Source organism: Oncorhynchus tshawytscha, linkage group LG28, assembly GCF_018296145.1.
Source record: "Oncorhynchus tshawytscha isolate Ot180627B linkage group LG28, Otsh_v2.0, whole genome shotgun sequence".
In the NCBI taxonomy this organism is placed as follows: Eukaryota; Metazoa; Chordata; class Actinopteri; order Salmoniformes; family Salmonidae; genus Oncorhynchus; species Oncorhynchus tshawytscha.
The window spans coordinates 21659514-21684174 of NC_056456.1; the positions used below are offsets into that span (position 1 = coordinate 21659514).

Below are 24661 nucleotides of genomic sequence, written 5' to 3' on the forward strand. Positions count from 1 at the left end.
ATGAGATCCTGAGGACCATTGTCGTGCCTTTCATTTCCCAGCCATCAACTCATGTTGCATGGCCCCATGTTACAAGGATCTGTACAGAATTCCTGGGAGCTGAACATTTTCCAATTCTTCCTTGGCCTGCATACTCACCAGTCACCCATTGAGCGTGTTTGGGATGTTCTGGATCGAAGTGTACGACAGCGTGTTCCAGTTCCCGCAACTTCACACAGCCATTGAAGAGGAGTGGGACAACATTCCACCTGCCAAAGTCAAAAGCCTGATCACTTCTATGCAAAGGAGATGTGTCACGCTGCATGAGGCAAATGGTGGTTACACCACATACTGACTGGTTTTCTGATCTGAGCACCTACCTTATATTTTTATTTAAAAAATCCCCTTTTTCTCCCTAATTGGTAGTTACAGTCTTGTCCCATCGCTGCAACTACCCTACAGACTCGGGAGAGGCGAAGGTCGAGAGCCACACCAATGTGTCGGAGGAAACATTGTCCAGATGGCGACCATAGTTAGCTTGCAGGTTCCTGGCCCACCACTAGGAGTTGATAGAGCACGATGGGACAAGGAAATCCCGGCCAAACCCTCCCCTAACCCGGACGACGCTAAGCCAATTGTGCGCTGCCTCATGGGTCTCCCAGTCATGGCCGGCTGTGACACACCCTGGGATCAATCCCAGGTCTGTAGTGACGCCTCAAGCAATGCGATGCAGTGCCTTACACCACTGTGCCACTCGGGAGGCTCACCCTACCTTTTCTTTTAAGGTAAAAATGACCAATCATGTTAAATCCATAGATAGGGCTTATTGAATTTATTTCAATAGACTGATTTTCTTAAATGGACTGTAACTCAGTAAAATATTTGAAATTGTTCCATGTTGCGTTTATATGTTTGTTCAGTGTACCTAATGAAAATGTACGTCTGTAAAGTAGAAACACAAAGTATAATGTACAGTACCAGTCATAAATGTGGACATACCTACTCCTTCAAGGGTTTTTCTTTATTTGGATTATTATTCTACAGTGTAGGAAATAGTACACATAAAGAAAAACCCTGGAATGCGTAGGTATGTCCACATTTATGACTGCTACTGTAGGTCAGACATGGCTTTTCCCCAGGTGCATGAACAATAAAGATATTTACTGCAATTCTGATGCAAACTAGTGCCTGCTAAACCTTGTTTCTTTCATTTCTTTCACTTGATTACACTGTGAAAGATTATAACACCTTTGATCACACCTGGAATAGATATTATGGAAATGTGATGTTCACTCATTTTTTATGAGTGGTGCCTAATGTGAAAACAGTGTGATGTATTGTACTTAATAGTACTGTAGCATACTACACGTTTTGCTATTGGATTAAATGGTTTTTAAAATGAGAAGATATAATATCATTATGTTGTGCATTTGTGATTAAACCAATGTACTCATTATATTTCGCATTAAACATATATTTTGGATCAAAGGTTCTGTGGGGAAAGATGTCTACAAACAAAATGAACGCACAATTAAAGGTTTTGAATGTAAGGCTGTCTGCGTTACAAGTGTTACCTATTTGTACTAAGAGTATTTTTTTTATTCATCACATACTTGTGAAAATTGTACCAAAGCGAATAAAAAAACTGTAATAGGACTCAATTTAACAAGAAAATCAATATGAGGCTGCTGCTACTGTACTGATTGGATTACATTACACCAATTAGAAATTTGGCAGAGTTTGGTAGAGAAATTTGGCAACCCCCCACCCCCCAAAAAACTGCAGCATGTATACCATTGAGACCACCCAAATTGATGCACATGAGCATCTAAAAAAATCTATTTGAAATGCAAAGGGTGTGAAGGGGACTGACTGGTACCATCCTTAGGAAATACTGTAGTCCTCCTTAGGGAAAATAGTCTTGAAATCATTCACCATTTGATACAAAACAGAATGTAACTCCCTACTGTGTGCCTTCAGGTCATGTAGAAATTTAGACAAATATAACAATAAGCCCATGCAAACATTGATGCGTCTCACGTTCTTCATAATTGTTTACCCATGAATAAGCTAAAGGTGGCTGAAAACAGCAGGAGTAAAACACATTACTATGACTGTCTCCGGTTTGTTTTCGCTTGGTCTGACTTCCTCTGCTACCTCCATGAATACATTATGAATCAAAAGAAGGCACAGCAATCCATTTTCTAAATCCTGTTTCACAAACTGAGGGGGTTTTATAATTTGCCCTTTTTTGTCTCGACAAAGTACATTACTTTCCCCTGGAAGCTAAAACTACGAATTATATACTTCACTTGGGGAGAAGAATGGGGAAAGGACTTTAATGGGGGTATAGGCTACTGTGTATGTGTACTGTAGCATATGCTCATCTAAAAGCACTTAATCAATGTCTTGTCTGGGTCATTATTTTTGTTCAAAAATCTAATACAGTAGAGTAACAGGATTTGACCTGAATCATTATTTCACGAAATCTCTGAAAATAACCTTGAAGGAGTATTGAAGGGTTCTTCAGTTTATAATAGTATTAACAATAAATAAAAAAATACTTACAGCACTAAGACATTATGCAACTGTTAATATATTTAAGGCTACAGTATTTCCAGATATTTTACCAGAGAGTGAGTTATCCATGTACAAATGAAGTATTAAAAAGTAGGAACCCCAAGAGATACACAGATTCCCCCCCCCCAATTAACCTTATATCTCAAAGCTATACATTGAGTCAACATGCAACAATCATCTTCACAAGATAACTGAGACAATAAGATGTCAAGATTCAGCCCCTGCTTTCCATAATTATTCTTATTGAGCTAGTTAAAGTAGTTAAAAGAAGAATTCTGATGTTGTGCTCGTTATGCATTGGAAATGACAGTTTGCCAACAAGTGGACAAAATAAGTGGTTTTGTGGAGAAAGAGAAAGAAAGCACACATGTAATTAGCATCTTGGAGGATTCATCAAAGAGGAAATTTTTATGATCTATCTATTTCAACATAGAGAAGGGAATTCCTCAGAAAATGCTATTTCAACTGCCTGAATAAAACACAGTAATTCTAGACCTCTGCTGGTGGTATAGTGTTGAGGAAAAAGAGATTTTCTTAAATAGCCACAATGAATGTCTTTGCATGGAATTGGGATGGCCAATAAAGGCCCCAGCATGTGAGCAAGGAACATAATATTGTGTAGTGGGGGGTATCGGTAGTTTAGCAGCCTGATGATGATGTCTTCATCCATGTTCTCACTTCCAGAGGTGTGGCTGCCTCTGGCCTGGGGGTTACTGCTGTATATGTGAATAACATAACAATGATTTAGTATGATGACATGTTGATTAGGGTCAACGTGTATGTCATGTTGCTCTCTGGGAGTAGAATAAATACGCTGTGTGTGGATATTGGATATGTTGAGCCACACACTTACAAATCATCCATATTGTTTTTACCAGTACAATAAAAAAGGAATTACCGTAAATCTTTTTATGTCACCTTCAATAAACTGATTGTACAAAACATTAGGAACACCTTCTCTTTCCATGACATAGACTGGCCAGGTGAATCAAGGTGAAAGCTATGATCCCGTATTGATGTCACTTGTTAAATCCACGAATCAGTGTAGATGAAGGGGAGGAGATGGGTTAAAGAAGGATTTTTAAACCTTGAGACAATTGAGACATGGATTGTGTACGTACTTGTGTCATTCAGAGGGTGAATAGGCAAGACAAAAGATTTAAGTTCCTTTGAACGGGGTATGGTAGTAGGTGCCAGGCACACAGGTTTGACTGTGTCAAGAACTGCAACCCTGCTGGGTTTTTCACACTCAACAGTTTCCTTTGTGTATCAAGAATGGTCCACCACTCAAAGGCCATCCAGCCAACTTGACACAACTGTGGGAAGCATTAGAGCCAACATGGGTCAGCACTCCTGTGGAACGCTGTCGACTCCTTGTAGTCCATGCACAGACTAATTGAGGCTGTTCTGAGGGCTTAAGAGTGTGCAACTTAATATTAGGAAGGTGTTCCTAATGTTTTGTACACTCCGTGTAGGTTCACAACCTATTTGCTTACTTCAACAAATAAAACACACGCTAAAACAATTAACTGTTTATCACTTGCCTACTCAAGGATTGTGTGTTTAGTATTATAACAACGTAGGAGATATGAATCAAAACTCAAAAGGAAACATGTTCTTTGTTAATGTATGCATTTAGGTAGATCAACATAGGCCTACATTGAAATATGTTAAACATATTGTAGATGAACAAATCAAATAATGCTCTGAAACGGTCTGAGCTTACCCTGCTGACTTGCTGTAAAGTAAATGTACACATCCGACTGCTTAATGCAGTTTGTGTGTGGTTAAGTCGAAAGCTTGTATTTCTCCAGATAGTCTCATCCTCATGGTCTTCAACAAGAATTGCATTACAATAAAAGATGCCACTGCAGTTGACATTTAAAAATCACTTGACATTTAATTTGACAAGAATAGAAGGGGATGAAAATGTGTAGCTCCTCACTGATGCATGAGACAAACAAGTCCCATTGGTTGGGTCTTGTTTTCGATGGAAACAATTTGCCTATTGTGATTAGCAATACCGTCAATTCGAGCTCGGTCATCAGAATCCAAGGATAAGAGTTTTTCACAATTGCATGCTTTTGAAGGTTTATTGTCTAAAGGCCAAGTTTAGCACAATTGTGTGAGTGCAGCCGGCCTATGTGAGGATGGTTGAGAGGGACTCTTTTAAATATACTTTTTTTTAAAGACATTTTGTAGATTCTGGATATTCGGGCAAACTTTTTAGTTACATACAAACAGAGCAGTTCCTGAGGCACTTAAGAGAGGGTTATCAAGTTTATTTTAATAAAACATTTCAAATGTTCTGTCTTCTAAATAAACAACAATAACAACCACCACAAAATATTATTAAAACTGAACGGAAAGGCTTGATTTTATTCCCATTGTCTTTAAAAACAAATCTACCATAAAAGTAACACATTAGTCTTTTTCTGCTTGTCTTGTCCTCACAAGTACTCTCGGCTCTCCTCCACTTCCGCCACGGGAGGATCTGTTTTGTCTTTGTCTAATATCCCTGCTACAGTTTGAAAGGGTGGCCCCCACTCGCTGAGGTATTTGAAGTCTTCTCCTCCGTCTGCCATCCACGACTCGATGGAGCTTAGAGACTCGCCCACCGACCCATCCCCCTCGTAGGCATACGTGACCAGTGAGTCATACGGCGGAGCAGAGAAACCCAGGTGGTTCTCCTGGAGACGCTGGTGGATGTAGTCCCTGATGATGTCTGCGCTGCCCTCTGTGGTGGGGGTTGACTCATTGATCTCAGTTTGGGCGGTGACCTCTGACCCTGTGCCCCTGCGGAGCATTTTTTCCTTGATGGCTTTGGTGTTCCTCAGAGTGCCCATGTCGAAGGCGTGGGTGTCCTCCTCGCCGCCCCCCTCATCATCGTAGTGGATCACGTTGTCCCGGATGTCCTCCTTGGATGACATCAACGTCTCCCTCTTCTTCTGCCGTCTCAGGCCGACATAGAGTGCAAAGATCGCTACACCATAAAAGAACCAAGCACACACAGTGTGTTATCTTTTACATACATAGATGTACTGCAGTGAAAATATACATTGACGTGCATTTCAAGAGCCTTTCAAGGTACTGTAGGAGGGTATGGGAAGAGAGACAGTGGGATGTCATGTGTTAGGAGCCATTAGCTAATTTCCTTATTTCTCCAGACAATCTTTTTTCAGCAGGAGAACTTAAAATAATCACAGCCTGAGGCCAGCCGTGATCCATTTTTGACACGCTATCTGTCACTATTGTAGTACTGAGACAGGATGAAAGGCTGTTTCACCTGGCTTTCATCTCCCCCTCCCTCCCCTTTTCCTCTTTCCCAATGGCAGACAGTAGAGACTACAGCACAGCAGCCTACTCCATACTAATGAAGTGCTCACTGTGTTATGCAACAGCAAGAGATACTGTAGTAGGAAAAAGTAGGGGGGAATGGCCAGACCAAGAAAAATGAGCTAAATCGACCTATACGTATGATTATGATTATGGGACTGTTTCAAGGGCCATTTTTCAAATTGTGACATCAATTTAATGAAGTTACTGTACGTTAGGACATCAGCTCCCCCTAGTGTAAAATGATACAGTTTAACATTCTGATTAATTGCATTTACAGAGTTTATACTGTAGCTGGAAATAAATACTTGGTGTAATCATTATTACTCTCATTCTCAAGGTGTCAGATGAAAAGTTCAGAAATACTCTGCCTCTGCACCAGGATCGCAGTCTGAATGATAGACAGGACTTACCCAGGAGTATGACCATGCACAGTAAAATGGCCATCACTGCCCAGGTGCTGAGGCCCATTGGTAGGAAGACTGCCTCTGCCGTGCAGGACAGGAGTGACCCTTCAGTCACACAGGCACACACTCGGACAGTGAGGGTGCCGGTGCTGCTCTGGGCTGGATAGCCATTGTCCTCCACCACCACAGGTATCACGTAGTACTCCTGGACCTGCCTCTGGAACCCTACACGCTTGGTCACTATCCCCGCCGTGTTGTCTGGAAACCAAATGACACAATCCTTAACCCTACATGTCTCAAATCAATCAATAAATCCACCCTGGAACCCTAGACATCTGGTCACTATTCCCGCAGTGTTGTCTGGAAACCAAATGACAACCATTAACCCAACATGGCTGAAACCCCACACGTCCATTAACGATTAACTCTAAATATCTGACTGAAATCCTATACGTCTGTCTGGTCACGATCCCCCCAGTGTTGTCTGAAAACCAAATGAGAGACCATCAGAGAGTGTTCACTTGTAATACAACTGAGAGTACATACATGCAGTACTTCCTTAGTTCTTATTTAATCCTCTTCGTTCCAGGAGGAATATAGGGGCCTGGATTAAAGATCTACAACGCTGCCGGTCTTGGGCTACATGCATTTGCTGATGTCTAAGCCCGACCTTTATCAAGCCAAACGTTTCTTCAGGGGAGATGTATAATTGTATCTGAAATGTCACTTTTACCGTTTTGGTTTTCGGCTTATTTGAAATAAGGTGAAGGTGTGTACTTAGAATGTACAACAGAAAACAAATAGGGCCAGCAGCACAATGCACGGCTCTGAGAAACAAACACAGGCCTGCCGTTTTTACGGCTATACAGAGATGAAGTGTCGAGATGTGCCCTGCCTCCTCTCCTCTCCAGCACCAGGATAGTGGTTGTGAACTGACTCTGTACAGCCTCCCTCTGCCTGGATGGACAAAGATCTCACTTGACAAGTAGGAGCCATTAAAGCACACCTTGTGCCTGTTTTCTGCGATTGCCATGAGCGCTGCTGTCCCTCTGAATCAAGCCTGGTATTTATGCGTTATTGTGTTAGAAAAATACTAACAGAGGTTGGTGAGATGGTAAGGCTCTAGGGCAGGGGTGTCAAACTCATCTTGCCCCGATGTGCCGCACTCAGACTTCAGTGAGGCCTTTCCTCTACATCAAATTGGAAAATAATTGTTCTCTTTCCATCGTTCTGGGAATTTTCTATGTCTAGCTTTCATTCTGGTGATTATTAGCGAGCTGGGCACAATCTACAAATAGTTTGTTTCAATTGATTTTAGTCATTTTAAAGTATACTGACTTCATTTGATTTTTTACTCAAACCACACGCGGACCTGATTGGACACCCTCGTGGGCCGGATGTTTGCACCCTGGTATCAGTGGCGTAGTGCAGTTTCGAAAAAATAAAATGTCAAGCTATTTTACACATTTTGCCATGACGCTGAGAGAAAATGTTGTTGTTTTAGAGATCATTTCCTAGGGGGGTGGGGGGCTTGTGGGGGCTGCAGTGCCTGACATCCCCTAGGTCGTGACAAAAACTCTAAACAATACCAATTGTTTGTGGATATTGTAGGGAGCTAGTATCAAGGAAAAAGATTTGTAGTGAGTCACTGGCACTGCATCATAATAGATAGTCCCTGTATAGTATTATTGTATAAAGAAACTTTCTATAAAAATATCCTTATTGAACGTGCCTCTCTCTCTCTCTCTCTTCTCCCTCTCTCTCTCTCTCTCTCTCTCTCTTTCTTTTCCTGGAGGGAAAAAATATGGCTTACTTCCAAAGTCTCGCACGGTGAAATTCCGGTTTCTGATTTCCCTAGGGGACTTGAAGAAGAACCTCTGTCCAACAGCAGGAAGATCCTTGTCCGTAGCACTGATGGTCTGAATTACCTGGCAAAGCACAAAGAGCTTTCAACTTTAGGCGTAGAACCAAGTGGAGAAACTATTTATCACAATAATTCTCTTTCATTCTCTCTCACACGCACCGGCACTCCATGCACGCACACAGTCTTTCTCACAGTGGAACTGTACTTGCCTGGCCTACTTCTGCATTTTCACAGACAAAAGTGTCAAAGGGAACGGCAAGCTCCGGAGGGAACTCGTTGACATCCAGCACATTGACTGTGACTGTGACCTTGTTGGATAGGAGAGGGTTGTCTGCAGAATCAAAGAAAACAGTAATCATACAACACATAATAAATACACCATGCACATAGTGGACCTCAGTGAGCATCACAAATGAGTGAGCATTGCAAAAGCCCTTTCTCTTATCATGTCTGAACTGCTTTTTAAAACAATCAGTATTGTGGTTTATTGGGCACATGTTAATTCTAGCTTGATGAAATATGCAACAGTGACACTCTCTGTTTGCATTTGGAATTGCATGCCTCATTCAATCAATATGAAATTGACAATGAAATAACACAACACTTAAAAGCCATTGAAAAAATAATTTAAAAAATAATAGAAAAACAAATGGCAGCACAGACAAATTATAAGATATTAATAATATGTTGATAGTATTGGGCAATTTGCTTATCATGCTAATTATTTTTTTCCAATTGAAAAGCTTCCCATATAAAAAGCCCGCCCTTCCAGTGGAGAAATAGCATTAGTTCATACAGTATAATCTGTCAGTCTGCATTACTATGAGTATAAGTCAATTCCACTAGATGGTGCCAAAAGAATGGTGTAGGTGAACTACTGCAAACTCCATCCAAGTTATTTGCTCCAGAGAAGTCTTAGAGAAGTGCTGATCTAGGAGCAGGGCCCCCCTCTTGTTCATGATGATTTAAAAGGGAAAAAATGATCTTAGATCAACACTTCTACTCTGAGAGGCTTTGTGAATACGGCCGCGGTGCACTCGGTTTGTATTCAGACCCCTTTTTCCACATTTTGTTACGTTACAGCCTTATTCCAAAATTGATTAAATTGTTGTTTTTCCTCATCAATCTATACATAACACCCCATAATGGCAAAGCAAAAACAGTTTTTAGAAATGTTTGCAAATGTATTAAAAGTAAAAAACTGAAATATCACATTAACATAAGTATTTAGACACTTTTCTCAGTACATTGTTGAAGCACCTTTGATAGCGATTACAGCCTAAAGTCTTCTTGGGTATGATGCTACAAATTTGGCACACCTGTATTTGGGGAGTTTCTCCCATTCTTCTCTGCAGATCCTCTCAAGCTCTGTCAGGTTGGATGGGGAGCGTTGCTGCACTGTAACGATTTCCTTCTTCCTCTGACGAGGAGTATGAAATATCGGACCAATGCGCAGCGTGGTAAGTGTCCATAATATATTTAAACTGAACACAGAATACAAAAGAACGAGAGAAATAAATGAAAACCGAAACAGTTCTGTATGGTAAAAAAATCAAACACAGAAAACAACTACCCTCAAATCATAGTGGATAACAGGCTGCCTAAGTATGGTTCTCAATCAGAGACAACAATAAACAGCTGCCTCTGATTGGGAGGCAAACTAAAATAGAAACATAAAAAGGAACTAAGGTCAGGACGTGACAGTACCCCCCCCAAAGGTGCAGACTCCGGCCGCAAAACCTAAACCCATAGGGGAGGGCCTGAGTGGGCATCTGTCCTCGGTGGCGACTCTGGCGCGGGACGTGGCCCCCACTCCACCATAGTCTTGGCCAACTTAAGTGGCGCCTTTGGAGCGGCGACCCTCGCTGCCGACCTCGGACTGGGGACCCTTGCAGTGGGCCCCGAATAGACGGGAGACTCCGGCAGCGTCGGACAGGCGGGAGGCTCCAGCAGCTGTCGGAGTGAAGGGCGACTCCGGCGGCTCCTGACTGATGGGCGGCTCCGGCGGCTCTTGACATGACGGGCGGTTCCGGCTGCTCCCGACTGACGGGCGGCTCCAGCAGCTCCAGACAGGAGGGCGGCTCTGGCAGCTCCAGACAGGAGGGTGGCTCTGGCAGCTCCAGACAGGAGGGAGCGGCTCAGGCAGCTCCGGACAGGAGGGTGGCTCTGGCAGCTCCGGACAGGAGGGAGAACCTGGAGGGAGGAGATGGAGAGACAGCCTGTGCGTGGGCCTGCCACAGGATCCACCAGGCTGGGGAGACCTACAGGAGGCCTGGTGCGTGGACGAGGCACCGGAAGGACCGGGCTGTGGGGGAGCACTGGAGCCCTGGTGCGCAGCCTCGGCACCACTCCTCCAGGCTGGATGACCACTTTAGCCCGGACCCTCCAGAGTGCAGGCACAGGTTGAACCGGGCTGTGGGGGAGCACTGGAGCTCTGGTGCATACCACTCGCACCTCTTCCTTAGGCTCAATGCCCACATTCGCCCGGCACGTGCGGAGCGCAGGCATAGGGCGAACTGCACCCTCCCAGCGCCCCGGAGACACAGCATGCAGAGCCGACGCAGGATACCCTGGGCCGAAACGGCGTAACGGAGACCAAACATGCTGGGCCGGCACAATCACCCTTGGCTGGATGCCCACTCTCGCATGACACTTGCGGGGGGCTGCGATGTAGCGCACCGGGCTATGCATGCGCACTGGGGACACCGTGAGCTTCACAGCATAACACGGTGCCTGCCCGGTCACTCTCTCGCCACGGTAAGCACGGGGAGTTGGCTCAGGTCTCCTACCTGACTTTGCCAATCTCCCCGTGTGCCCCCCCAACAGTGCCTGTTGCGCTGCCTTACCTCATATCGCCGCCGCACAGCTTTCGCTACCTCCAGTTCTTCTTTGGGGCGGCGATATTCCCCAGCCTGTGCCCAGGGTCCCTTGCCGTCCAATATCTCCTCCCAAGTCTAGGAGTCCAGAACCCTGTGCTCCTGTTTACCACGCTGCTTGGTCCGTTGGTGGTGGTTAGTTCTGTAACAATTTCCTTCTTCCTCTGACGAGGAGTTCGAAATATCGGACCAATGCGCAGCGTGGTAAGTGTCCATAATATATTTATTAAACTGAACAAATCAAATCAAATTTTATTTGTCACATACACATGGTTAGCAGATGTTAATGCGAGTGTAGCGAAATGCTTGTGCTTCTAGTTCCGACAATGCAGTAATAACGAACAAGTAATCTAACTAACAATTCCAAAAAAACTACTGTCTTATACACAGTGTAAGGGGATAAAGAATATGTACATAAGGATATATGAATGAGTGATGGTACAGAGCAGCATAGGCAAGATACAGTAGATGATATCGAGTACAGTATATACATATGAGATGAGTATGTAAACCAAGTGGCATAGTTAAAGTGGCTAGTGATACATGTATTACATAAGGATGCAGTCGATGATATGGAGTACAGTATCTACGTATGCATATGAGATGAATAATGTAGGGTAAGTAACATTATATAAGGTAGCATTGTTTAAAGTGGCTAGTGATATATTTACATCATTTCCCATCAATTCCCATTATTAAAGTGGCTGGAGTAGAGTCAGTGTCATTGACAGTGTGTTGGCAGTAGCCACTCAATGTTAGTGGTGGCTGTTTAACAGTCTGATGGCCTTGAGATAGAAGCTGTTTTTCAGTCTCTCGGTCCCAGCTTTGATGCACCTGTACTGACCTCGCCTTCTGGATGACAGCGGGGTGAACATGGGTGGTTGATGTCCTTGATGATCTTTATGGCCTTCCTGTAGCATCGGGTGGTGTAGGTGTCCTGGAGGGCAGGTAGTTTGCCCCGGTGATGCGTTGTGCAGACCTCACTACCCTCTGGAGAGCCTTACGGTTGAGGGCGGTGCAGTTGCCATACCAGGCGGTGATACAGCCCGCCAGGGTGCTCTCAATTGTGCATCTGTAGAAGTTTGTGAGTGCTTTTGGTGACAAGCCGAATTTCTTCAGCCTCCTGAGGTTGAAGAGGCGCTGCTGCGCCTTCCTCACGATGCTGTCTGTGTGAGTGGACCAATTCAGTTTGTCTGTGATGTGTATGCCGAGGAACTTAAAACTTGCTACCCTCTCCACTACTGTTCCATCGATGTGGATGAGGGGGTGTTCCCTCTGCTGTTTCCTGAAGTCCACAATCATCTCCTTAGTTTTGTTGACGTTGAGTGTGAGGTTATTTTCCTGACACCACACTCCGAGGGCCCTCACCTCCTCCCTGTAGGCCGTCTCGTCGTTGTTGGTAATCAAGCCTACCACTGTTGTGTCGTCCGCAAACTTGATGATTGAGTTGGAGGCGTGCATGGCCACGCAGTCGTGGGTGAACAGGGAGTACAGGAGAGGGCTCAGAACGCACCCTTGTGGGGCCCCAGTGTTGAGGATCAGCGGGGAGGAGATGTTGTTGCCTACCCTCACCACCTGGGGGCGGCCCGTCAGGAAGTCCAGAACCCAGTTGCACAGGGCGGGGTCGAGACCCAGGGTCTCGAGCTTGATGACGAGCTTGGAGGGTACTATGGTGTTGAATGCCGAGCTGTAGTCGATGAACAGCATTCTCACATAGGTATTCCTCTTGTCCAGATGGGTTAGGGAGTGTGCAGAGTGGTTGAGATTGCATCGTCTGTGGACCTATTTGGGCGGTAAGCAAATTGGAGTAGGTCTAGGGTGTCAGGTAGGGTGGAGGTGATATGGTCCTTGACTAGTCTCTCAAAGCACTTCATGATGACGGATGTGAGTGCTACGGGCGGTAGTCGTTTAGCTCAGTTACCTTAGCTTTCTTGGGAACAGGAACAATGGTGGCCCTCTTGAAGCATGTGGGAACAGCAGACTGGTATAGGGATTGATTGAATATGTCCGTAAACACACCGGCCAACTGGTCTGCGCATGCTCTGAGGGCGCGGCTGGGGATGCCGTCTGGGCCTGCAGCCTTGCGAGGGTTAACACGTTTAAATGTCTTACTCACTTCGGCTGCGGTGAAGGAGAGACCGCATGTTTTCGTTGCAGGCCGTGTCAGTGGCACTGTATTGTCCTCAAAGCGGGCAAAAAAGTTATTTAGTCTGCCTGGGAGCAAGACATCCTGGTCCGTGACTGGGCTGGGTTTCTTCCTGTAGTCCGTGATTGACTGTAGACCCTGCCACATGCCTCTTGTGTCTGAGCCGTTGAATTGAGATTCTACTTTGTCTCTGTACTGGCGCTTAGCTTGTTTGATAGCCTTGCGGAGGGAATAGCTGCACTGTTTGTATTCAGTCATGTTACCAGACACCTTGCCCTGATTAAAAGCAGTGGTTCGTGCCTTCAGTTTCACACGAATGCTGCCATCAATCCAAGGTTTCTGGTTAGGGAATGTTTTAATCGTTGCTATGGGAACGACATCTTCAACGCACGTTCTAATGAACTCGCACACCGAATCAGCGTATTCGTCAATGTTGTTGTCTGACGCAATACGAAACATCTCCCAGTCCACGTGATGGAAGCAGTCTTGGAGTGTGGAGTCAGCTTGGTCGGACCAGCGTTGGACAGACCTCAGTGTGGGAGCCTCTTGTTTAAGTTTCTGTCTGTAGGCAGGGATCAACAAAATGGAGTCGTGGTCAGCTTTTCCGAAAGGGGGCGGGGCAGGGCCTTATATGCGTCGCGGAAGTTAGAGTAACAATGATCCAGGGTCTTTCCACCCCTGGTTGCGCAATCGATATGCTGATAAAATTTAGGGAGTCTTGTTTTCAGATTAGCCTTGTTAAAATCCCCAGCTACAATGAATGCAGCCTCCGGATAAATCGTTTCCAGTTTGCAGAGAGTTAAATAAAGTTCGTTCAGAGCCATCGATGTGTCTGCTTGGGGGGATATATACGGCTGTGATTATAATCGAAGAGAATTCTCTTGGTAGATAATGCGGTCTACATTTGATTGTGAGGAATTCTAAAATCAGGTGAACAGAAGGATTTGAGTTCCTGTATGTTTCTGTCATCACACCATGTCACGTTAGTCATAAGGCATACGCCCCCGCCCCTCTTCTTCCAGAAAGATGTTTGTTTCTGTCGGCGCGATGCGTGGAGAAACCCGCTGGCTGCACCGCTTCGGATAGCGTCTCTCCGGTTAGCCATGTTTCCGTGAAGCAGAGAACGTTGCAGTCTCTGATGTCCCTCTGGAATGCTACCCTTGCTCGGATTTCATCAACCTTGTTGTCAAGAGACTGGATATTGGCGAGAAGAATGCTAGGGAGTGGTGCACGATGTGCCCGTCTCCGGAGTCTGACCAGAAGACCGCTTTGTTTCCCTCTTTTTCTGAGTCGTTTTTTTTGGGTCGCTGCATGTAATCCACTCCGTTACACTGGTTGTAAGGCAGAACACAGGATCCGCATCGCTAAAAACATATTCTTGGTCGTACTGATGGTGAGTTGACGCTGATCTTATATTCAGTAGTTCTTCTCGGTTGTATGTAATGAAACCTAAGATGACCTGGGGTACTAGTGTAAGAAATAACAAGTAAAAAAACAAAAAACTGCATAGTTTCCTAGGAACGCGAAGCGAGGCGGCCATCTCTGTCGGCGCCGGAAGAATACAAAAGAGCAAGATAAATAAATGAAAACCGAAACAGTTCTGTATGGTAAAACACAGACACAGAAAACAACTACCCACAAATCATAGTGGAAAAACAGGCTGCCTAAGTATGGTACTCAGTCAGAGACAACGATAAACAGCTGCCTCTGATTGGGAACCATACCAGGCCAAACTCATAAATACAAAAACATAGAACACATAGAATGCCCACCCCAACTCACGCCCTGACCAAACTAAAATAGAGACATAAAAAAGGAACTAAGGTCAGGACGTGACATGCACAGCTATTTTCAGGTCTCTCCAGAGATGTTCGGTCGGGTTCAAGACTAGGTTCTGGTTGGGCCACTCAAGGACATTCAGAGACTTGTCCTGAAGTCACTCCTGTGTTGTCTTGGCTGTGTGTTTAGGGTAGTTGTCCTGTTAGAAGATGAACCTTCGCCCCAGTCTGAGATCCTGAGCACTCTGTAGCAGGTTTCCATCAAGGATACCTCTGTACTTTGCTCCGTTCATCTTTCCCTCGATCCTGACTAGTCTCCCAGTCCCTGCCACTGATAAACATCCCCCAGCATGATGCTGCCACCACTAGGCTTAAGGATGATGCCAGGTTTCCTCCAGATGTGACGCTTGGCATTCAGGCTAAAGATTTCAATCTTGGTTTCATCAGACCAGAGAATCTTGTTTCTCATGGTCTGAGAGTCCTTACGTGCCTTTTGGCAAACTCCAAGTGGGCATTCGTATGCCTTTTACTGAGGACTGGCTTCCGTCTGGCCACTCTACCATAAAGGCCTGATTGGTGGAGTGCTGCAGAGATGGTTGTCCTTCTAGAAGGTTCTCCCAACTCCACAGAGGAACTCTAGAGCTCTGTCACAGTGAACATTTGGTTCTTGGTCACCTCCCTTAGCAAGGCCCTTCTCCCCCGATTGCTAAGTTTGGCCGGGCAGCCAGCCAGCTCTAGGAAGAGTCTTGATGGTTCCAAACTTCTTCCATTTAACAATGATGGAGGCCACTGTGTTCTTGGGACCTTCAATGCTTCAGAAATCTTTTGGTACCCTTCCCCAGATCTGTGCCTCGACACAATCCTATCTCTGAGCTCTACGGACAATTCCTTCAACCTCATGGCTTGGTTTATGCTCTGACATGCACTGCCAATTGTGGGACCTTCTATAGACAGGAGTGTGTCTTTCCAAATCATGTTTAATCAATTGAATTTACCACAGGTGGACTACAATCAAGTGTAGAAACATCTCAAGAATGATTAATGGAAACAGGATGCATCTGAGCTCAATTTCGTGTTTCATAGCAAAGGGTGTGTAGATTGACGAGAAATAATGAATATTTAATACATTTTAGAATTAAGGCTGTAACGTAATGAAATGTGGGAAAATCAAAGGGTCTATTTACTTTCCAAATGCATTGTATATTAACCAGAGGAGGCTGGTGGAAGGAGTGATAGGCAGACTGGCTCATTGTAATGGCTGGAATGGAATAAATTAATGTTACCAAACACATCAAGCACATGGAAACAACGTGTTTGACTCCATTCCATTAATTCCAGTCCAGCCATTACAGTGAGCCTGTCGTCCTATAGCTCCTCCAACCAGCCTCCTCTAATATTAATATATATTATATACATATTAACTCTTTGTCCCAATACTTACTAACTTTAGTGGCCACTACAGAGATATTGTGCTGCCTATTACTCTCTCTGTCCAACATCTCGTTGGTGGAGATGGTCCCTTCCACAGTATCAATGTCAAAGCAGCTGTCCACAGGCCTCTTCCACTCAATAGAGTACCTACAAAACATGCAGAAAACATATAATAAACATATACATATGATTCCCTCAACCTCACATGGCATCTCTCAATCAAGACTTACAGCTGAACTATTTTTGCCATACCTTTTCTACGTAATAGATCTATAGCGATAGATCCATATTTTATTGCTCCCCAAGGAGAAATGTCAGAAAGATCAATCAAATAAAGACCAAGGCTATGACAGCAAACATTAAACAGACGGATAATCATTTTCTTTTCATGTAGAGACTAAGGATTTGTCCCAAATATCATCCTATTCCCTATCCCCAGGGCCTGGTCAAAGGAAGTGCCCTACATAGGGAATAGGATGTAATTTGGGATGCAGCCTGGTTGTGTTCTGATCAGCGTTTGAGTACATTTAAGTGTTCCATATCCCAAAAGAACGATGACAAATGTAATGCTCTAAAATATTAAGCAGCCATCAGGAAGACTGCCTTTCAAGCAAGGTGAATTACTGCCTCTTCCATTTGTAGTAAGCCATGAAATATTCTTAGACAACAAAAAACACACAGCTGGGCTACAAACTATTTTGATGGTCTTGTGCAAGACATGTCCTGCGTCTCACATTCCCGCTCTCAACACTAACAGAGTGGAAGTCAACTGTACTTGAAAAACATTTGAAAGATGACGACAAACAGGCCAAATGTGATAGTAGATCAGTGTTCATTTATACCTCTGCAGAGCAGAGCGACAGGTGGGTTTTAAGATGTCAGAGGTAGGTGCCCAAATGTAAAGTAACTCAGCCCATGATGGACCCATTTCTCAACCCCAGCCGTGATAGAGCTCACCCTTAAGTAAACATACAGTAGGCAAATAACACTTATTAAATACAGTACCAGTCAAAAGTTTGGACACACCTACTCATTCAAAGGTTTTTCTTTATTTTGACTATTTTCTACATTGTAGAATAATAGTGAAGACATCAAACCTATGAAATAACACATATGGAATCATGTAGTAACCAATAATTGTTAAACAAATCAAAATATATTTTATAACTGAGATACTTCAAAGTAGCCACCCTTTTTTTTGTTTAACACTTTTTGGGTTACTACATAACTCCATATGTGTTATTTCATAGTTTTGATGTCTTCACTATTAGTCTACAATGTAGAAAATAGTCAAAATAAAGAAAAATCCTTGAATGAGAAGGTGTGTCCACACTTTTGACTGGTAGTGTATATATAATGTATAAATGTATGCATGATGACGAACCTAACTGCACTGCTGCTTGCGTCTAGGTCCTGTGCAGTAACTGATCCAATAATTGTGCCCACAGGAGTATCCTCATACACATCTATGGTGTAAGAGGTCTTAGTGAACACAGGGGGTTCGTTCACATCCAGCACATTGACCTTGACTGTGGTGGTGTCTTTGAAAGGGCCCAGGTGGAGGAACCGGGGGTCCAGGTGAGCGTTGGAGGCCTCCACTTTAAAGGTGTACGACCTTTTGTTTTCGTAGTCGAGATGCTGAAACATAATGAGTGAAGGAGTAATCAGCAAAGTGAAATGCATTTATTATTCAGAAATATCAATCAACATAGAATGATTGAATTAACACCTTCAAAAAAGCGAACATTTTACTTGAACACTGAATATACTGTGCAATGGTCAAATACAAAGCTTAGGGGGACATACTTGTCTTGGTTCAGTTTGTTAACAACTTTGTTCGGTTTAGTATGCTCAACAGAGACGGAAGTCAAGCACTTTGATATGGAAATGTCACCATTAACTGCACCAACCAAGATTGATTAATCTAAAATTAACCAAAAGGGTTTGTTTCCATGTGCTTTTACCAAAAGAGATTCATGTTCTTCAGTGTCTCAGCTTTTAAGCAATTTGAGACATGACAAGTGAGTGCTTAGGTTTTGACCGATTTTCAGGAAGAGACTTTGAGAACAGCTTTCTCACCCTATGTTACAGTCTTACATTATCTCAGCTGGGTCCCTAGTTTGTGCTTACAGCCAAACAGTTCTCACTGTCAACACACACAGCAGTCCCTGTCTGAGGCACATGCATGCAAACATTTGGTCATCTGTGAAAATGGCAGCCACCCTGCTGACTAGATAACAACCAGACAGACAACAGGAGTGGGCCGGTGATGCAGGAGGACAGGCACCACAGCATGTGTGCCATCCCATCCTAAAAGCACCGTTCAGTGTTACATGCAGGGAACATAATTCCTGCAACACTGCATAAATGTAAATTAGCAGGAAAAATATGAATGATCTGGAAATTGAACCCACCCATTGTTAGTTTGGGCCTATATCCTGCTACTCTACCTTCCACCACAAATCCGCAACCTAGTGGAATGTCTTATCATCGGCACAGAGGTGTCAATTACAGTATTTGTGCGAGGAAGCTCCTGCTGTTTTCACTTTGCCCTCCTGTGTGCCTGACTCACCTCCCTTGCCTCATCATCTAGGAGATCAATGGAATAGCAAAGTGCCTCAACCTACTACTTAAAATGAGAGGGGAGACTTTTTTTTTTAATTCACTGATAATCCACATGGTAATAACTACTTTTGTAATATACCAGAGCTCAGCTTGGAAAGAGATCATATTATCTCAAATCAATCAAAAGTGGTTGATAGTCTAACGTATAAAGGTTGGAACCTTCCAGATAATAACTACTGGAGTCTTGAAGCATATCTTAGATTAGGTTGTGCTTTCAGACCGAAACTAAATCCAGCAAACTGTCCAATGTAGAAAGACCCCGATATCTTGACACATAAATACATGTCGAGGGCATTCAAATCCCACAGACAGTTTACCTACCATTTCACTATAATCTTTTATTTTGACGGAGCCGATTATCCTTTGAACCCATTATTCCAAATCCTCTTATCACACTGTGGCAAACGTTGGCTGAGCCCTCCCTAAGTCAGAGATGGGAGTCAAATAACCTGTCTCAGCAATTTTCTATACTTTCCTCCAACACCTGGGCTTTCACACTGGGTGGTCAGGTGCTGTTTTAGCAAATGTACACAAGTCAGGTATATGGTTTGTCATTTTGGGCTACTTGTCAGGACCTTGTAGATGTCTCAGTTAGATGGTGGGAGCAATAGACAGAGCAATAAGACAGATGGCTGTGATACAAAGATCTACAAAACGATGGCCCTATAATAATTTCAATTTCAGAAGACAACGGTGCATTTACACATAATTCCCACTATGTATTTGCAAGAAAGTGCCGAATGCTTTGAAGTTTCATTGTCATACAAATGCAAGTGGCACTTCGGGAGACTTCTATCTATCCAAGGACGTCCTCCAGAAACAGAAAAACACAGTATTTGCGACGTAACTCGCACAGCTGCAAGATACAGACCCCATCTGTGAACAAGTAATAATATCATCCCAGAACAAACGAGAGGTGCAGTCAAACCCAGTACAAAAGCTTTTTTTTCCCAACTATCCATTTATGTGAAGATAAGAGTTTGGAAGTCTCTGGGTCACAGAGAGAAGAGCTGCTGCAAAGAGGATGTCTAAAGGGGTTCCTGCTTGTCACATCCCATCAGGAGGTGTGTTTTCTGATCCTAGCCTTGGAGGCATTTATTTATTCATGTCAGCTAAATCCAAAAACATTGCCCACTGGGCACACACTGGTTGAATCAACACTGTTTCCACGTAATTCCAATGAAAGGACGTTGAACCAATGTGGAATAGACATTGACATGACGTCAGTGCCCAGTGGGTGGGCACGTTCCTGCGAAAAATATCACAAAACATTTTTAGACTTCCAGAAAATAGGGATCATCAAGTTCTCCATACTTCCTCCTGGTTAGGTTCTGAGGGTGGTTTGTAGCTGTGATAAGAGGAGGTATGCAGAAACAATCTATTAATATTCCAAGGCCCAAGTAGTCCATTATTTTAATTATCTATGTGAACTGCATTGCTCATGATCTATCATAACTGATCTGAAATTCTCATGGAAGGAAATTGAGAAACTGTCCCATAACCAAGAGCAATGGATATCATTTCTGGACCTACAGTATCCTCATCACAGAGAAAAAGGGTGCAAGTTAAATTAAGTGACTGGTGAAGGGTTGTGAATTCCTACTTTTCTAAGGACTATGATTCCCTCCTGACTGTGCCCGTTGTAGGTGATGTCAAACATGTTGCCTTCATCACCAGGAACTATAGAATATTCCACCTCTGCATTCTTCCCAGAGTCCAGGTCATGAGCTCTGACCTTCCCTACTGCTGAGCCCACAGACGATGATTCTGGGACCCTGAGGTGGAGAATACCTGCCGTAAAATAAAGACGGACAAGAAAGTTTAAAATACAACCTGTTATTGGCTGATTTTTGTATGTGTCAAGTCCCGGCGGTAGTGTTAAGTAAGGACAACAGACTCACATTATCATCTGTGCAGTTATCACTTCTATGGTCATTTTAAACAATTGATCATGTATAGACAGTGCATAACCTCATTATAATTGATTTACATTAATTAACATGAACTAATCATTAGATTAAATTGCCTAGAGATATAAGGTGACATTCAGCACACACAATTTACACAGGCATTCAACTTTCATACTAGTTAGACTTACTAGATTTATTGGCTAACAGCAAACAAAACCGTTGTCATTTAAATGCAATGTGGCACACTTTTTGAAAACCTGGGGGGGTTGTCGTTGACGTCGCTGAGGGTGACGTTGATGGTGGTTGTTCCGGCTAGTCCCCCCAGCTGCCCGCCCATATCCTTGGCCTGAATAAGGACCTGGTACAGCTCCTTCATTTCACGGTCCATGTTGGGTAAAGCAGTCCTTATCACCCCTGTTCGAGGTCACAGAAACAAACAGGGAAGATGTAAGTGTGTGTGAGGGAGAGAAACAAGAGAGAGAGAGAGAGAGAGAGAGAGAGAGGCAGAGAGAGAGGGAACACAGGGGTAGAAAGAGAGATTAGTTGTGACTATAAGAGATCGTATCCACTTTGATGTTACTGGGGGGAATTAAGAAGAGGTGGATTTTGTGTAAATAGTGAATAGCGTTTGATCAGGAGTCAGTCCATGGTACAGGTACAACAGGGTCACAAGTTGCCACTGACAATGAGTAAAAAGGTAAAGGAATTGCACTGTGTTGTCAAGCAGGGTGTTTCCCTATACTCTCAGTCCAACTTTATCTGCAAAAAAGGCTATCTCAGTGTACACTATATATACAAAAGTATGTGGACACCCCTTCAAATTAGTAGATTTGGCTATTTCAGCCACACCCGTTGCTGACAGGTGTATAAAACCGAGCACACAGCCATGCAATCTCCATAGTCAAACATTGGCTGTAGAATGGGCTTACTGAAGAGCTCAGTGACTTTCAAAGTGGCACTGTCATAGGATGCCAAATTTCTGCCCTGCTAGAGCTGCCCTGGTAAACTGTAAGTGCTGTTATTGTGAAGTGGAAACATTTAGTAGCAATAACGGCTCAGCGGCCACAGAAGATCACAGAACGGGACTGCCAAGTGCTAAAGCGCGTAGCGCGTACAAATCATCTGTCCTCTTTGCAACACTCACTACTGAGTTCCAAACTGCCTCTGGAATGATGAACAGCACAAACACAGTTCATTGGGAGCTTCATGAAATGGGTTTCCATGGCCAAGCTGCCGCACACAAGCCTAAGATTACCATACACAATGTCAAGCATCGGCTGGAGTGGTGTAAAGCTTGCCGCCATTGTACTCTGGAGCAGTGGAAACTCGTTCCCTGGAGTGACTCCGTGTGTAAGAACTTGACAGGCCTGCACAAAGCCCTGACATCAACTCTTTCGAACACCTTTGGGTTGAATTGGAATGCCGACTGCGAGCCAGGTTTAACTGCCCAACATAAGTGCCCGACCTCACTAATACTCTTGTGGTTGAATGGAATCAAGTCCTTGCAGCAATGTTCCAACATCTAGTGGAAAGCCTTCCCAGAAGAGTGGAGGCTGTTGTTGCAGCAAATGGGGGACCAACTACATATTAATGCCCATGATTTTGGAACGAGATGTTCGACGAACCGGTGCCCCATACTTTTGGACATGCAGTGTATCTACAAAAATCAAATACATAAAAATAACATATTGCAGTGGTCAGGGCTCTAAAGTGTGACCAATTTGGTCGAACATTTTTGTATATTGCTGTGCAACCTGGAGTTTTAATTTGGTTACACCAGTGGTACAGCTTTACATTTTGCCGTTGTAAAAGCCAGTCACATAAAAGCCAGTCACATTTGGTTTTCAAATCTCTCCATGTGACATTGTGGATATGCCTTGATTTGAACTGTGTTATGATCTCACCAGTTTTGGAGTCGACTGAAAAGTAAGGCTGTCCATGTAGGATACTGTACACGATCCGTGCACTATTCCCATAGGTGGGGTCGTCAGTATCTGTGGCAGTCACCTGCATAACAAAAGTACCTGTGTGTCAGACAAAGGGGAGGAAATTGTTAGAAATACTGTTCTTTTTGTGACTTCAAGCATTACGTTTTAAGAATATTCGTATGGTTTTGGAGTTATCAAGAAAAACGTAATGACATAATCAGACACATTCTGACATGCAATGTAACCTACGTAGACTATAGGATTTCTGAAGTAATTCAAAGCAAGACAATTTAGCTGGACTTTTTGGATGAACGCTGGTGTCTGAAGCTTTCACATGGTTTAAACTTTATGAGAATTAAGAGATTATGGCGTTATAAACCTCACCTCACAGGGGCCAAAACCGCTCCATCCCTAATTTAACCTTCTTATGTAGATCAGTGTAGGCCTTGTCTATTAATTTCACCCCGTAGGCTAAATAATGTATTTATCATTGACACTTTTCTAAGGCCTCACCCAATAATTTACAGCACAGTGTTTTGTTTAAATTAAATGGTTTCAGTTCGCTACTATCACCAAAATGCCAGTGTTGTTTTGTGTCATGCTGACGTTTAGCCATTTCGCTCCTTAGAATGTGTTTCTTTCATTAATCCATGTCATTCATCTGTTGCATTTTCCTGTGTGTGCGGTGTTCATGAGCTCATGAACATTTGGAAACACTTGTGATGTATATATTGTCTTTACTGAATCTCGTTTTTCTGTTGTTTGTGTTCCCTCACTTCCATCGACTGGTCATGTGCTCTCTGTATTGGTGCCAGTGTTTGCGGCGATAGGGGCGCGAATGTTAAATACCTGTGTGTAACGTTTTGTTGGGTTTAGCTGGTTATGGGCAGAGCCTGGTACCCCATCTGTGCTCAGTGATCGAGGTAGGAGAATCTACTTAGGCCTTACTTCGATTTTCTATGAATTCAGGGGAGTCATTTGAGGTCTAGTTAAAAGTAGTACATCGTTAGCAATGTTGTTGAGTTGACTTAATGTTTTGTTATTCAACCCCGGTCGCAGCCCAGTTTAGGTCTTTAAACAACGGCTCATTTCATTATGTTCAGCATGCGATGCAAGCATTTAGAAAATGGTGCGGTTTGTTCGAGATGACCAACACTGGGCGAGTCCACTGCAATTTACTGTGAATGAGGTTTGCTGGCTTTTAATGTGTGTTTTTGTGGCAAATATTGTACTTTATTCCCTTCAACTGCAAAAACATTTACAACAGAAAACATCAAGGCCACCTGCCTGCAATGACATTAAACCAACCTATGTCGGTCTCAATCATATGATTCTATGACGATGAAATCGTAGACAGTATAACTAGGCCTGTACAGGATACCTGTCAAATATCATAGTGTAGCGCACTGTCCAACATTGTCATAGTAGCTTTACCCCGTATGGATTTGTACAAGCCAAAAAATACAGTATAGGTGCCTTTCTTACCTCCTGGTGACATCTCTGGGACACTGGCTGTATATGGACCCTCTAAAAACTTTGGTTCATTGTCATTTATGTCTTGAACTTTTATGATGAATTCAGACTCAGGCTCCAGAGGCCTGCCTGTGTGCATGTCCATAGCCTGAGCTCTTAATGTGTAGTAAGACTTCTCCTCTCTGTCCAAACCCATCAAGGCGTGGATGTCGCCCGTCGTCTGGTCTATGGTGAAGATGGTGCCTGCTCCTTCTCCTGAGAGAGTGTACTTCACCTCACTGTCATCCCTGTCCAGGTCTGTGTGAAGCTTAATAGAGAAAACATGTTG

The 24661-nt window shown here is 43.7% G+C and overlaps 1 protein-coding gene across 1 annotated transcript in view; it reads right to left on the reverse strand.

The window, feature by feature from the left end:
- Positions 1-4820: 4820 nt before the first annotated feature.
- LOC112226918 (cadherin-12-like) overlaps positions 4821-24661 on the reverse strand; it is a 34911-nt gene continuing 15070 nt past the window's right edge. Inside the window, exons 3-12 of the mRNA XM_024391588.1 lie at positions 24346-24640; positions 22837-22956; positions 21179-21346; positions 20626-20813; positions 17782-18035; positions 16408-16544; positions 8376-8497; positions 8116-8230; positions 6309-6560; positions 4821-5542 (exon numbers count right to left, since the gene is read on the reverse strand). Coding sequence (XP_024247356.1) covers positions 5010-5542; positions 6309-6560; positions 8116-8230; positions 8376-8497; positions 16408-16544; positions 17782-18035; positions 20626-20813; positions 21179-21346; positions 22837-22956; positions 24346-24640 — 2184 coding nt within the window. The 3' untranslated portion in view covers positions 4821-5009. The remainder of the gene's footprint in view (positions 5543-6308; positions 6561-8115; positions 8231-8375; positions 8498-16407; positions 16545-17781; positions 18036-20625; positions 20814-21178; positions 21347-22836; positions 22957-24345; positions 24641-24661) is intronic.